The following is a 16338-nucleotide window of genomic DNA, read 5'->3' as shown; positions in this document are numbered from 1 at the left end:
ATTTCCTGCATTGTACAGGGGGTTGGACTAGATAACCCTGGGGGTCCCTTCCAGCTCTGTGATTCTATGATTCTGTGTGTCCCCTGGCTTCATGCAATAGTGGTATAGTAGTTGTGGAGAGTTGGATGGCTCAAGGCTTACTGGGTACCCTTGGGACAGGAGCTTTCCCAGGCCCGTTTCGTCAAGAATTACTTGCTTAAGGACTAGAACTTCCTCTGTCAGCCTCGTCTCTCCCAAGGCTCCCTATCTTGGGTGGTGATTCTAGTGAGTCTTCTTCTGCAAGTGATGAAGAGCTTTGATTAACAATAGCTGTTGGGACCAGCGCGAAACTGGGGCTGCCCAAAGAGGGGGAGATGCAACCATTTTGCCAAAGTAAACATGCAGTGGGGAGAGGGTGACTACACCATTGCATGAACACATGAAGCTGGCTTAGACTGAATCAGACCCTTGGGGTCCATCAGGGTCAGTATTGTCTACTCAGACTGGCAGTGGCTTCTCCAGGGTCTCAGGCAGAGGCCTTTCACATCACCTTCTTCCTCGTCCTTTCTAACTGGAGATGACGGGGATTGAACCTGGGACCTACTGCATGCCAAGCAGAAGCTCTACCACTGAGCCATAGCCCCTTCTTGCCCTCTCTGCCACTGGGTAAGGGAGGCAGAAGGCAGATCATGTCCAAGTCAATAAGGCTCTGACGACAGGTTACTCCAATCACAGCCTGGTGCAAACATACCATGCCTACTCCACTGGTTACCTATAAGAGAAGGTAACGGGACCAAACTGGGAGAGGCTAAAGCAGAGGCCAAGGAGGAAGAATGATTTTGAAGGGAGGGAGGTGATGGTGTGAGAGTGTCATCTTTCCCTTGCCTGTGGCTTCCTCTTCTTCTTGCAGCAGAGAAAACGGAGGGCGATTCTGCATTGGCTTTTCCCTCCATTGTTTCACCAAACCCACGTTGTAGCAGAAATTCCCCTCTGCATTGCATGCCGCTTTCGCTTCCTTTGATCATCGGATTTCATGGTACCTTATGCATAGATTTATGGCCGTTCAGGAGTGACTTCACAGTCAGTACAGCATTGCCCAGGATATTTGAATGTGGTTTTGAGCTGCACCGTTGGCAAAACAACAGAGGGAAAAGCCAGTGCAGAACTGCCCACAGGGGAGGGCACACGCACCTTGTCTGTGAAGCAGAGTCCAGGGGAGAATGGCCAGCCGGGGGTGGGGGGTGAGCTTCTCCTGGCCAAACTGCCAACTTCTCCCAGTTGCTTGTCTCAGGAAAAGTTCTTATCACTGTTTTGCACTGAACTCTCTTCAGCTAGGTGATAGAGATGTACAGTTAAACATCTGAGACAGACGCGTCCAGAGAGATCAGTTCTTAGTCAAGAAAGCATGAAGACCGACGGTTAGCGCAGGACTCCTTTTGGAACCGATGAAGCTGTCTTCCACTGGGCTGTCTTAGCTCAGTGCTCTGGCTTTCAGTGGCTCCCTGAGGTCCTTCCCAACCCATGCGGCTAGAACTTCGGGGCCTTCAGCAGGCAAAGCAGGCGCTCTGTTACTGAGCGATGGCACGACTTGTATTAGGTCTCCAACATAAGCGCCTCTGGAATGATCAGAGACTACGCCTTGAGAGATGACATCCAAGGTGTATGGTGTGCGTCTCTGGGGAATAATTCCTCGTATGTCATACATGAAGGAGGAAAAAAACAGCCCTCTGATTAGATGTGACTTCGGCTGCAATGTGCCAGTAGCAGGCTTAGTGTAAGTAAAGCCAAAGAAAGCTAGTAGAGCCAAGAATATTTTTAAAAATTGAATTATGGATGGTGGATATACAAAAAAGGAGATTTTTGAGATTTACTCAGATTTCCTGATTGTAGGAAACTGTTGAGGAGTTGGCACAGGATATCCTTTCCAAGTTACCAAACGATTTCGACTTGGAAAATGTGATGAGGAAGTATCCGGTGCTTTACCAGGAGTCCATGAATACAGTCCTGAGGCAAGAACTGATCAGATTCAACAGGTAGGATTCCCATTGCTTCTGTATGCAGAGGAGGTATTTTTACCCCAAAGCAGCTTGCAAACGCTTTAAAAAACCAATGCAGATAACGTAACGTGGAGTTGGATCCTGGAAGAGCAGTGACCATGAACCGGGCAGGATGGAAACATTCAAAAACCGGTTTCTGTATTGGTGGGTCACTTGGAGAAATAACTTCCATTTATCCATGGGAAAAGCCAGTGCAGAACTGCCCACAGGGGAGGGCACACGCACCTTGTCTGTGAAGCAGAGTCCAGGGGAGAATGGCCAGCCGGGGGTGGGGGGTGAGCTTCTCCTGGCCAAACTGCCAACTTCTCCCAGTTGCTTGTCTCAGGAAAAGTTCTTATCACTGTTTTGCACTGAACTCTCTTCAGCTAGCCGCCAGAGCATGGAGACACCCCTGGGAGGTCCGGGAGGTGAGTCCGTGAGCGTGCCGCCATCAACCGAAGGTCCTTCCCAACACATGCAGCTAGAACTTCGGGGCCTTCAGCAGGCAAAGCAGGTGCTCTGTTACTGAGCGATGGCACAACTTGTATTAGGTCTCCGACATAAGCGCCTCTGAAATGATCAGAGACTACGCCTTGAGAGATGACATCCAAGGTGTATGGTGTGCGTCTCTGGGGAATAGTTCCTCGTATGTCATACATGAAGGGAGAAAAAACCAGCCCTCTGATTAGATGTGACTTCTGCTGCAATGTGCCAGTAGCAGGCTTAGTGTAAGTAAAGCCAGAGAAAGCGAGTAGAGCCAAGAATATTTTTAAAAATTGAATTTTGGATGGTGGATATACAAAAAAGGAGATTTTTGAGATTTACTCAGATTTCCTGATTGTAGGAAACTGTTGAGGAGTTGGCACAGGATATCCTTTCCAAGTTACCAAACGATTTCGACTTGGAAAATGTGATGAGGAAGTATCCGGTGCTTTACCAGGAGTCCATGAATACAGTCCTGAGGCAAGAACTGATCAGATTCAACAGGTAGGATTCCCATTGCTTCTGTATGCAAGGGCAGTATTTTTACCCCAAAGCAGCTTGCAAAGGCTTTAAAAAACCAATGCAGATAACATAACGTGGAGTTGGATCCCGGAAGAGCAGTGTCCATGAACCGGGCAGGTTGGAAACATTCGAAAAACGGGTTCTGTAGTGGTGGGCCACTTGGAGAAATAACTTCCATTTATCCAAGTGTGCCCAGCAGGAAAATAGATCCAGCTCTTCTACTCAGCAAAATGTGGAGCCTTCCACCAGCCAAAGGAGTCTTCTCCCAATGTAAAGCAGCTCTTCCTTTACTAATGTTGGAGGAAGGTTCCTTTGGCTGAAGGAAGGCATCAGACTCTGCTGAGCAGGGCAGTAAGGATAAAGGCAGGCAACTTTTCACTACCTTTTCTGGTTCTTTTCCAGAAGAAACCTCATCCTGTTTTCCATGTTGTTGTTGTTGTTGTTGTTCAGTCACACAGTCAAGTCCAACTCTTCGCGACCTCATGGACCACATTACGCCAAGCCCTCCTGTCTTCCGTCATGCTCCGGAGTTTGCTTAATTTCATGTTCATTGAATGGGCTGGTGTCTTTTCACTGATTTCAGTGGGCTTTGACATGGACCAAATTAATACCAGAAGCCAAAGACGAATCTCGGGTGGGTTTTCAGCTCCGTTTCCTTCCCTTGCAGACTTACAGAAGTCGTGCGAAGCAGCCTGATCAGCCTGGGCAAAGCCATCAAAGGACAAGTGTTGATGTCTTCAGAACTGGAGGACGTTTTTAACAGCATGCTGGTTGGCAAGGTGCCGCCAATGTGGGCGGCCAAATCCTACCCTTCACTGAAGCCACTGGGGAGTTACGTGTCTGACCTCCTCACACGACTGGCCTTCTTCCAGGTATGAATGATAGAGTTGGAAGGGACCTCCAGCGGAGAAAAATTGCTCCCTGACCCCAGAGTGGTGATCGGCATTTCCCTGGGCATGTAAGAAAGGGCCACGAGAACTAAGCACTGAGGCAACCCTTCCTGCACCACCCCCCCCTCGCGATCTGCCTAAGTTCGCAGAATCCGCATTGCTGTCAGATGGCCATCTAGCCTCTATAAAGTGCTAAAGTATTTTTATGTGCAGATACCACTGTCAAGAGTAGGCTCACATCAGTGATCAGTTACAGTTATTAAAGATTTCAGGGGTCATTTTTTGCATCCTGCTTTTTGTTTTGGCTTTGTTTGGCCCCATTTGGTGTTGATTTTTATTTTGACCTTACACCATGTTTTGGTTTTATATTTATTAATTTGCACTTATATTTATTCACACTTACACGAGTAACTGTTCTTTTAATTAGCTGTGTTGCTAATTGGTTCCATATTTATCACTGCTTTTGTAGTGATTTATAATTGTGTTCAGATAATGTGTAATTTATTTTGTGGATAGGAGGGGACTATTCTTTGCTGTAACTATTGTTTTAGTATTTGTTGCTGCTTTATTTATAATGTATTTTTATTATAGAGCGGGGGGGTTTAAAATTTAAATAAATACATACCATTTTTATTGCTGTTTATTAATTTTGTATCACCCACCTTATGAATCAGTTGCTTAAGAATGCAGCATTACCAAATCTTTTAAGTAAATAAATGTAAGGGTAACCCATCACTACAGCAAAAATAGTGTTCTTGAGTGGTTTCTTACACACCCAGATAAACTATTCTTCTGAGGAGGTCTGTAGATCTTCGACGTGGTCTCTGTGCTTCACACCCATGGGATACAGTGCACATGCGCTGGATCGATCGGCATTGTAGCAAGCTCTTAATGGATTTTCGCACCCAGACCTCAGGCATGCGCAGAAACCCCACCACGCATGCCCAGAGGGGTGGGCGCGGACATCCCAAAAAAGTTGTTTTCGTTGAGGGGGAAGTTTTTTCGTTTACCTCATTTTGGCCTTCAGACTCCCCCCCCCCCACCGTTTTTTTCTTCTCCTTTTTACTTATTTTATGGAGAAGAGTGGGGCTTTTTCAACCACTGCAAGGGTTGCGGCAGTAAGTTCGCTCCACCTGACCGCCACACCCTTTGCATTTTTTGTTTGGGGGAGACACACCGACCAGAGTCTTGTCGGCACTATGCTAGGTTTTCGAACCAAACTAGGAAAAACCGAGCGGCACGCCTCAGAGTAGCGCTACTGGAGTCAGCGTTACATCCTCCCCCAGCGATGGATTCAGAAAGACCATCGACGGCTCCGGCATTGAAGCCCTCCTCCGACATCGGCCAATCGACGTTGAAGCCTCCGGCATCGAGGGCGCAGTCTTCCACCTCCACTCCAAAGAAGAAGCTGAAGCCCAGTAAGGAGCACAAGTCCGCCACAAAGGGCTCTAAGTCCCTAAAAGCGGTGAAGACGGGAAAGGTAGCAGCATCTGCACCGGGTGATGCCCCTAACATGCCCCCCTGCTCCAACGGCAGTATCGGTATCGGAGGCCCAGGCCACTCTACCGATACTGACCATGCAGCTTGTGGACTCTCCTGTACACCAACTTGACCACGACACGCTGGTAGACATGCATCCTTTCTCCGATATTGATAATGTTGAGCTCCTTAGTCGCCCCCAGGGCGCGGATCGCTCTCCTTCTCAGTCATCTACATCGATGGTCTCCGAGGCCCAAACCGATATTGATGCAGGTCGGCATCGACAGATCTCCAGGAGCACTCTGCGTCATCCTTCCTGTCTGATTGCTGAGCCTGTCGATATCGATGAGCGAGCTTATAGGGGCCGCTCACAGGGACAAGATACTACGCTGTCTCCCGGACCCTCCTGCTCCAGAAGTCAATCTCCACGAGTCTTCATGCCCCCACCTCTGGCTCTCTCTTGGGATCACTGCCAACTGAGGTATCTCTATGGGACTTATCCACCTCCATCCATGCCATGGTTGACTCCAGCAGGATACTCGGATTGGGATTGTTACTCCGCCCACTATGCCCACAGATCACGGTCACCCCATAGATCCAGACCCTCAGCATCTCTCTCTCGTCCTCCGAATCATCCGTCTGATGACCCAGATCTGTATCATCCTCCCAGTCCTCCGGTTCCACCACCGACGGATTCCACCAGCCACATTAAAGCCACTCCGGTTCAATTGCCAGATCCTGATTCCTCGGATTCTGTAGAGGAGGATTTTGATACCGGGGCTTCAGAGGTCCACACCTCCCCTGACCACAAATCTCCTAACCAGGCAGTAGCAGATGACCAGCCCATATCTCCATCGGACACTTCTTGCCACCAGAGCGAACAAAACGTGCCCTCTGTTCTGCAGCCGAGGTGGCAGGGACCCACAGTCTCTAGGGGACGGTCTCCTCTATCCGTTGTCCAGAGGGTTTCTCTACCTCTTCCCTCGGCTGCCACCGCTTCTGAGAGTGGTCCGCAAAATCATCACCGACAGAGCGGACTGCGTCCTCATAACCCCGTGGTGGCCGCGGCAATCATGGTTCTCAACCATCCTCCACCTGTCAGCGGGGGTCTACCACCAATTTCCTCCGGTACAGGACCTTCTGTTCCTATCTGAGTCCCCCCTCCTATACCACGACATGCCATGAATGAAGTTGACAGCCTGAAGAGTAGCGTCAACAGCTTTTCCGCCCACATAGCAAATGTCTTGCTAAACTCCAGAAAGTCCACTACGCGAAAGTCGTATCATTACAAGTGGCAAAAATTCTGTTCCTCCTTGGGTGATGATGCCCCCCGAGCCACCTCCGCAGGTCTCGAGAAAGTTTTCGAATTCCTACTTTCTCTCGCTGACTCGGGACATCCACATTCCTCGTTAAGGCACTTTCGGCCTACCATATTCAAGCTGAGAGATGCACACTGTTCTCACATCCACTTTCAAAATGTTTTTTGAAGAGACTGTTGCACCTTTACCCTCCCGTCAAAACTCCTGTCGTCCCCTGGGACTTTCCCCTGGTCCTTCGCCAACTCACCAGGAAACCTTTTGAGCCACTCGCAACTTGCAACATAAAATTCCTGTCCTGGAAAACAGCCTTTCTGGTCGCTGTCACTTCAGCAAGGTGAGTTGGAGAAATACTGGCTTTCAGACATGACACTCCTTACTTGTCTTTTTTGCCAGACGGCGTCCGCCTCGTACCTGACATCTTGTTCCTGCCAAAGGTAGTGTCAGAATTTCACCTACAGGCAGAGGTCTTCCTCCCAGATTTCTTCCTGGCTCCGATATCCCCAGAGGAGAAGCTGTTACACACGTTGGATACAAAGTGTGCGCTTCTGTTCTAATTAAACAGAACCCGTCCAACGAGACGTGACTCTCAACTTTTTGTCTCCTATGCGCCAGCAAGGCTGGGAACTCGCATCACGGCTCAGCACCTATCAAGGTGGATTGTGAGTCTCATTCGCCTCTGCTACCTTATCGCCAAGCAGCCATTGCCTGGCCCTATCAGGGCTCATTCAACCAGAGCTGTTGCAGCCTCAACTGCCTTCCTCCAGGGAGTTCCCCTAATGGACATTTGCAGAGCTGCTACGTGGGCCACGCCTAACATGTTCATAAGGCACTACGCCCTAGACATCCGTAAGAACTCTTGTACCAACATGGGACGTCACATCTTATCTTTGGCCTCGCAGTAATGACCTGCCAGCACCCTCCTCCAGGTAGGCCACTGCTCGCTAATCTCCCATGGGTGTGAAGCACAGAGACTACGTCGAAGATAAACAGGTTGCTTACCTGTAACTGGTGATCTTCGAGTAGTCATCTGTGCATTCACACCACCTACCCTCCTTCCCCGCTGCTGTCAGCTTCTACATTTTCCATAGGGGTTGATTCGCGGTGGTTCGAAGGAACTGGCGGGATGTCCGCGCCCACCCCTCCGGGCATGTGTGGTGGGGTTCCTGCGCATGCCCGAGGTTTGGGCGCGGAAATACGTTAAGAGCTTGCTACAATGCCGATCCATCCAGCGCATGCGCACTGTATCCCATGGGTGTGAATGCACAGATGACCACTCAAAGATCATCAATTACAGGTAAGCAACCCGTTTTTCACAGCACCTGCTTTGCATGCAGAAACAGTCCTTAGTATTTCCATTTAAAAGGGTCTTAGGAACTTTCTCTACTTGAGAGCCACTGCCCTTTGATGTAGTCAAAATCTACGTAGACTACAATGGTATGTGTGGATATTATTTATTTATTTATTTGGGCCATTTATATCTTATCTCCCCACACGGAGCATTAGGCATGCTAGAGAGACAGAAGATAGGCAGATTTTCCGGGCGCGATCACAGCGCCACATCTGGGAAGCATAGAGCTCCCGTGGCGAACCCGAGGCTTCCCGCCGAAGATGCGGGGTAAAAAACTAGTACCTCCGAGGTACTAGTTTCCGGAAACCGCGGGGCAAGGGCGGGCGCCTGATCGCGTTTCCGGTGGTAGGTCGTGGCATCCGGGGGCCCCCATGTCCCGTCGCTAAAAAGTTTTTTTCCCCAAGTCTCCACGGGATGCGCACAAGCACCCAACGGCGCATGTGCACACTTCGTTTAAAAACAAACAACACAGCCCCCTCCTCTTTTCCGCACCCCCCCCCACTCCTGGCTCGGCCTGCTCGAGAGGAACTCTCTGCACCGGATGGCAGAGGGGGAGGTGCAGGGGGGGCATGGCGGGAGGGCGGCCCGGCTGAAGCTCCTCCTGGAGGGGACCGGACAGAGGACACAGTTTGCATTCCTCTGCAGCCCTGGAAGGGGTTAAACCTGTGGAGCCTTTTGCTAGAGAGGCCGTTTCTTGCCACGCCGCAGGATTGTCCTGTGATTGGCACCTCCCCCCTAACCACGGGACCTCGACGGGTCATCTGATTGTGCAACCGCGCGTTATTTTGCTCCGGGGCAAACAGCCATGCTTCCCCCCCGCATTTTCCTGCCCGTGTGACCGGGGCCATAGCTAGCTTACCTTCAGTTTACACTGGCAGCATAAGAACATAAGAACATAAGAGATGCCAATGTTGGATCAGGCCAAAGGCCCATCCAGTCCAACACTCTGTGTCACACAGTGGCCAGAAATACCAGTGCCATCAGGAGGTCCACCAGTGGGGCCAGGACATTAGAAGCCCTCCCACTGTTGACCCCCCCCCCCCAAGCACCAAGATGACAGAGCATCACTTGCCCCAGAGCCCCTATCTATACCTTGTGGCTAATAGCCACTGATGGACCTCTGCTCCATATGCTTATCTAACTCCCTTTTGAAGCCGTCCATGCTTGCAGCCGCCACCACTTCCTGTGGCAGTGAATTCCAAGTGTTAATCACTCTTTGGGTGAAGAAGGACTTCCTCTTATCCGTTCTAACCCGACCGCTCAGCAATTTCATGGAGTGCCCACGAGTTCTTGTATTGTGAGAAAGGGAGAAAAGTACCTCTTTCTCTACCTGCTCTTTCCCATGCATAATCTTATAAACCTCAATCATGTCACCCCTCAGTCGTCGTTTCTCCAAGCTAAAGAGCCCTAAGCGCCTTAACCTTTCCTCATGGGGGTAAGCATGAACTTATCCAGACTGACAGTCAGGAGGACCCAGCAAACAGTGAATCTCCGTTCCCTTAAAGAAAGATTGGCTTGGACTCTTGTGAAAAGGTTGTGTGCCTCCTCGCCTGCGGGGTTTCCTTCCACCCCCTCTCAGTAATAAATACTTTTCTTTTCATTCACATGAAACCCAGGATTGGATCAACCATGGACCCCCGAATGTGTTTTGGATATCTGGGTTCTACTTCACTCAGTCTTTTCTGACAGGCGTTTCCCAGAACTATGCTAGAAAATACACCATCCCGATAGATCATATTGGATTTGAATTTGAGGTAAAATATGCAAAACGTTTTCACGCCGTGCTTGGGGCGGGGGGCGCTGTGCCCAACTGAGCTTGGGAACCTGCCATTACGATCATGGGGGAACCGACTGTACAATAACCTGATATCCACCAACAAAACAAGAGATTGGGAGTGTATCCACAGGCATCCTTCCCCTCTGAACTGTATTTCGGGACATTTCCTCACGTGGAACCCAGACTGCCCCTGAGCCTCTCTTGCAGTCTCTGTGTGTTGATAATGCAGCAGGAGAACCATTTTTGTAACTCTTACGGGGTTACTAAGAGGCTGTGCTAACCCAGTTTTGGTTTCCTGTAGACAAGAGAGCTCTTGAGACATCTTTGTAATCCTGCCTTCCTTTTCAAATCCATCAGCAGGGCAGAAGCGGAGGCAAAGAGGCACTCCTACAAGTCAAAAGATTCCATCAGGGAGAAACTTGGATACCCTCCCAGAGCTGCACCCCAAGTTTCAGTTAACTCCAGCTAGGAACTCCCAGCTCTCTCATTCTCATGGCCTCTGCCCCCTCCCACTGCCAACTGCTCCCCCCCACACACACACACACAACCTGCCTTCAGCTGGAAGGAAGGGTGACACCTTCTTCAGATTCTGATGGGTATCTCATTAAGAGAGACAGAGAGATTCACATGTGATCAGGGACATATGTTCTAAGCCAGGGCTCTTTTTGTAGAAAAAGCCCAGCAGGAGCTCGTTAGCATAATAGGCCACACCCAACAGCAGAAACTCATTAGCATATTAGGCCACACCCCTGACAGCACAGCTCATTAGCACATTAGGCTGCACCCCCATGTTACTAGAAGTGTGGCCATCCAGCCACACCCACCTTTCCCTTCTTATTCTGTTTACCTTGTTTGTGGTCAAAACCCAGGGGTTTTCTTTGTAGCAGGAACTCCTTTGCATGTTAGGCCACACACCCCTAATGTAGCCAATCCTAATGAGTTCCTGCTGTTGGGTGTGGCCTATTATGCTAACGAGCTCCTGCTGGGCGTGGCCAACTCGGGAACCAGCCGGAACGCCGTTCCTGTGCGTTCCTGCCCAAAAATAGCCCTGGTTCTAACTATCCCTTTCTAGCAGGGGACAGTCCTGGCTTTCCGGTCCTTGGCTTGGATCCTGTGCTGCGTGGATGGAGTTTTATTTTTATTTATTTATTTATTTATTGTCAGATTTATACCCCACCCTCCCCGCAGAGCAGGCTCAGGGCGGCTTCCAGGTCACATAAATACAGAATAAAACATACATCATTAGAACACAAGTTGGGCTGCATGCCTGGCAACTTCCCTGCCTCTCCACACCCTCTTAGGTCTTTTGTGCTCCCTGTGGTGGCAGTCAACGTGGGGCTGCAGTGAGAGCAGGGGAACTGGCAGGAACCACCCTTCCCTCTTTCTGTGAGTGGGAACCCCAGGGTGCCTGTGGAAACACCCAAATGGGGAGACCCTCTGGTGGCTCTCAAGGAGGCAGCTTTGAAGAAGAAGGGGCTTTCGAGAAACACTTTGAAGGGGAACGGTGCTTGAGGGATGGAGAGAGGGGGGCTGTTCCCAATGTGGGACAGAAGGCACAAAAGCCAGAAGGGGTGTGTGTGTGTGCTCAGGACTGACAGAGGGGTGTGAATAGACCAAGAAGGAAAATAGAGGGACATGAGCGGGAGGACGTAATCGCTGTGGTCTAAGCAAGAGATGACCAGATACACTCCCAAGATTGTCTTCCTTTAAGGTTCTTCCTTCAGCTATCTTATCTGGTAGATTCCAAGGGATTCCCTATCCTAGCAGATATTGTCCTTGTATGAAGGACTGTGTCGAAACTGTTGCTCATGTTCTCCTCCAGTGCCCTCTCTATCTGGCGTCCCGTCGGGATCTTCTAGATCCCATACTAGCCCAATTTTTAGAGAACCCTGATGATTTTAAGCTCCTTTTCTTGCTTGATAATCCAGATACAGAAATAACTGAAATAGTAGCAAAGTTTCTTTGCAGTGCCACGGTCTCATGGCCGATAAGTGATACTGTGAATTAGGTTTTATTATGATGCTACTCTTATTATGACGTTACCCTGCCATTCTAATTTTACTATGCACGATTGTGTATTTAGATTACTGTATCTTCATGTATATGCCAATAAAAGGCTTTGGATGGATGGATTGTCTTCCCTCCGTTACCATCAGCCAGTCTTTTGCTGGAGATTATCCAATTTAGATGAACTGGGCAACAGGGGAATCATAAGGCATCTCAGACCTGAAGCGGAAAGAGAGAGATCCCCCCCCCCCCCCAGTCTCCCTCTTTCACTTCTGGTCAGCTGGATGGATTTCTGAGGGTGCCTTCTCTGCGGATCTGCTCAGAGCTTTCAGAGGCCAGAACCGGCAAAGGCTGCTTTCCGACTTAATCGATCCCTTCGTGTAGGAAGATAATAGTCTGTAAAACATTAAATAATAGATGGCACGTATTAATGCTGAACAGAAAAAAGAGGAGGAGAGAAAAGCAAGCGCATCAGGAGATGCTGTCATCCTGTCCCAACACAAGCCTGGGGAGAATTGTGTTTGGAATAATAAGTCCAGGGAGCATCATCAGCTAACCTTAATGAGCTGACAGAGATGCCAGAGCCTGGCGTTTGCAGCCTTTGCAGACACTCCTCTGCAGTCTCTATATTGAAGAGTCCTGTCAGGAGCTAGCGGAGAAGAGGAAGTGTGAATACTAATCTTTGGAGATGCTTTGGATACCTTCCAGGCAGCTCTGACTGCAGGAACTGGATATAAATATTTCCTACCTATGCCTATGGAAGGCATTAGTAGCCACTGCACCTCCACACACACACCGGCCAGGGCAGATTTTTAGGCCCAAAATGTATGTGGGGCCTGCCCTGGGGCAAAAGGAACTTTCTTCTCCCCCCTGGAAGCACAACACAGCATACAGCCAGGAGTTTAGAAAGCCACCAGCCAGATGTGCCTTCCAAAATCAATGGGAAAGACCCTGACATCCCTTATAAATTTCATATGAAATAACAAGAGTTTTGCAGGCATCCAAAAGTCAGACAGGCTTATTTTGGCCTGAGCCTTCAAGATGCATTCAACAAAGCGGGCTCTGGATCACAAAATGTTTCCGCAGCAACATGTCTATTTGCATGTGGAATCTGTGGGGGAATATAAGGTCCATACCCTGTTGATTTTGGAAGAGCACCTATCACCACACTGCATTGCTACTGTCCCTCATATTCCAGGTATTGATCTGCATAGGGGCAGGCAAGTCCCAGCACCCTAATTGGGATGGCACAGGGCTTTAGAGGGTGGCGTCTTCTTTCCTGCCAGCTCCCTGCCTCCCGTTTTGCAGCTGGTCCTCCTCTCGCCTTGGACCTTTAGGCCTTGTTCTTGAGGGCCAAAGCAGGGATGAGGCAAAAGATCCACAATCGAGAATGTTCTGTAGTTGTTTAAAAGCTCGTTAGCAGCCTCAGATGTGGCCCTGTCCAAGAAGCACCTCTGGGTGAGAGGGTGTTAAACGGTTTCTTCCCAAGTTTCTTCTGCAGACACCCAAAGAGTTGGAATTGGGGAGAAATATAGGCCAAATGTTTGGACCATTCTTTTTGTCCACCCAAAAGAATTGCAGCTTTTGAAGGGGCAATTAAAATTACAGAGGTGGCGTGGAATGAAATGGCTAACCACCTTCTCACCCTGAGATACTTCTCAACAGTTGCAGTCTGGGCCTGCTAAGGAACTTAAAACACACTCAAATGTGTGATCCTAACCATGGATCTTTCAGGTCAGGTTTCATCCCTCATTTGAGGTGTTTGGCCTATGTCTGGGGCAGCACAACTTCAGGAAGGGCTATGATGGACTATATATTTTAAACCCCCTACATGTAGAATGTAGGCGGAAGACATGTACATCCTCTACATGTAGAGGATGGCGGAAGACCGGAAGGCCTGGAGGGAGCTGGTCCATGGGGTCGCAAAGAGTCGGACTCGACTGTGCGACTGAACAACAACAAAACATGTAGAATTAGAACCCTTTCCCCCTACATGCTGGCTTTCTGTGTAGAGGAATTTTCCCCCCTCCCTGTTTGCAGTTTGAAATTATACCAACTAGGCACAGGTCTGCCATCCTGGTAAGAGAACTAGACCTTATCTAGCGTTACTGAATACTGTACAGAACACAGCAAAGGATAGCGTGGAGGGGCTGGAGAACTGGCGTGACAGAGATCATTTAACTTTTCTCAACAGAGGTATCTTTTTACCTCCATGGGATGGAGGTGGCATTTTGACACCACCGTTGTTTTTTCTTCTTTCCTCAATTTAGGTGACCAAGCAGGAGCACAGCATGGAGACCATGCCGGAAGACGGGGCCTACGTGAAAGGGCTTTTCCTGGAAGGGGCCCGGTGGGACCGGGAAGCCATGAAGATTGGCGAGTCCTTCCCCAAAATCCTTTATGATTCTCTGCCCATCATTTGGCTGAGACCCGGAGAGAGTGCGAACTTTCTGCACTCTGGGATATACACGTGCCCTGTCTACAAAACCAGTGCCCGGAGAGGAGTCTTATCTACCACGGGGCACTCCACCAATTACGTCCTCTCCATTGAGATTCCTTCCAACCTTCCCCAGAAGCACTGGATCAATCGGGGAGTAGCGGCACTTTGCCAGCTAGATGACTGATTCTGTTTAGGATGTCCTGTTGTGCTGACACATTGCGATTAAAAGATTTACCTTCTCGCTTTTTGAAACCAGCCCTCTTTCTCCCTGTCTCACAGTAGCCTTTAGAGTTGTTTTCAAACCATTGTTTTCCCTTTTTGTTTTTCAACCCCCTAGCCCTCTGTTAGGGCACTCCCCCACTCTTCCAATCAATGGCCATACTCCCAAGTGATCTGCTCTCAGCAAAAGATACTCTGTATTCTTGGTGCTTGGGATGGGGGGCCAACAGTGGGAGGGCTTCTAGTGTCCTGGCCCCACTGATGGACCTCCTGATGGCTCCCAGATCCCTTCTCACTGAACTCCTTACGCCGGTATTTTGTTTGACTGCTCTTCTGGCTTCCTCCACTTCCTGCCATCTCGTTCTGAGTTCAGCAGCACCCGAGGGACCAACAAGATTTTCAGCTATAAGCTTTCTAGACTCACGGCTTCTACCCTGGAAATCTTGTTGGTCTCCCAGGTGCTGCTGGGCTCAGATTGAAAAATCCAGGTGCAAATTGTAATGGCATAGCAGCATCAAGACATCATACAGTTTGTGATGCTAGTGGCTTGCCACATACCGTTCAGCAGACACACGGCAGGAAGGAGAGCAAGCCAAGGAGGGTTTGCAGAAGTCTGGATACAGTGACCTGATGATCCATGGGCTGGATCCTCCGGGAGGTGGTATAGCCCCACTTGCTGGGTTGGGACCCCCTACAGAGTTGTTTTTCCCCTACAGCGTTTTCAAAGGACCTTCTGCTAGGGCACATGGACAGAGAGCAAAGGCTGCATGCATGCTGAATGCCAAGGGGAGGCCACTCAGTAGTGGAGGGGATTCCTCCATGGCTCTGACTTCTGGCTTGTTCCTTCCTCCGGCACACCTTTTGGCACTCAAGCTTCTGTTTCCTCTCCCAAGTTCTTTTGGTCCACTGCCCGCGCTCCTGTCCTTGACACCACAGAGGGTCATGCCTCTGGCTCTGCTTCTTCTCCTCACGTGACTCTGCCGTCTGAGGCTCGCAGCTCAGTGGGTCTCACGCTCATCTGGTCCCAGGTCTGGAAAGGCTGAAGACCGCTGGCCTAGATGAGGCATGGCTGGGGTGAGGGTCTTGTCAAAGAAGAAGCCAACTGTTGGAAGGCGCGGCTTGGTTTGAAAACAGTACGTAGAACTAGTGGAGTCAAATGGCGTTACATGCTTGTATAATAGTAATTCCGACCAGGGGTCGTTTCGTAGAAAAAGAGCTAGGGGAACTCATTAGCATAACTCATTAGCATATGCCACACCCCCTGACATCACCGGAAGTGTGTCATAAGGCCACACACCCCGCCCCCAACGGTCCCGGCCGCCGCTGCCGGACTTGCAGCTCCACTGCCGAGCCCCATGAGGGGCCCGGCGGTGGACCTCCAAGGCCGGCGGGAGTGCAAGGAAGCCTCGCGAAGGCCCTCCCTGGCCCCAGGCAGGCAGGGGTGGGGAGAGGCAGGGAGGAAGCAACTTACCCTCCCTCTTCTGCCTTTTCCTGGCTGAATGAGGGCCGGAAGCGGGGCGGCCAGAAGCAGGGGGCGGGGCTTCGTCATGTGCCCCGCCCGCCGTACCTCACCCGGGGGCACTGCGATCCCCCCCCCGAACTGACCTCTGATTCCGACAGAGAGAAAGAAATGGGGGATAAAAGGGATTGTTGTGATAACTGGGCCCTCTTGGACCAAGGATTTGAACAAGAAGGCTGCTGATTCTAGCTCCACAGTCCTTTCCCAAGGCGCATTCAGACAGACCGAAAAAACAAGGGCTACTGTGCTATGGAAACAGCGGCATTCAGCCGGTTGTTGGAGGCTGTACCTGTTGCTCTCCCAGGGCTGAGTTCAGGGAA

At 50.1% G+C, this 16338-nt stretch overlaps 1 protein-coding gene across 1 annotated transcript in view; it reads left to right on the top strand.

Annotated features, from left to right (window-relative positions):
- Positions 1–14464, top strand: part of DNAH3 (dynein, axonemal, heavy chain 3) — a 139659-nt gene extending 125195 nt beyond the window's left edge. Inside the window, 4 exon segments of the mRNA XM_015416119.1 lie at positions 1870–2012; positions 3688–3892; positions 9673–9810; positions 14111–14464. Of these exon segments, the coding sequence (XP_015271605.1) occupies positions 1870–2012; positions 3688–3892; positions 9673–9810; positions 14111–14464 (840 nt within the window).
- The last annotated feature ends 1874 nt before the right edge of the window (positions 14465–16338 follow it).

Source organism: Gekko japonicus, unplaced genomic scaffold (genome assembly GCF_001447785.1).
Source record: "Gekko japonicus isolate JY-2015 unplaced genomic scaffold, Gekko_japonicus_V1.1 scaffold321, whole genome shotgun sequence".
Lineage (NCBI taxonomy): Eukaryota > Metazoa > Chordata > Lepidosauria > Squamata > Gekkonidae > Gekko > Gekko japonicus.
Note: the sequence above shows the minus strand (reverse complement) of the source record. Positions and strands in the feature narration are given on the sequence as shown.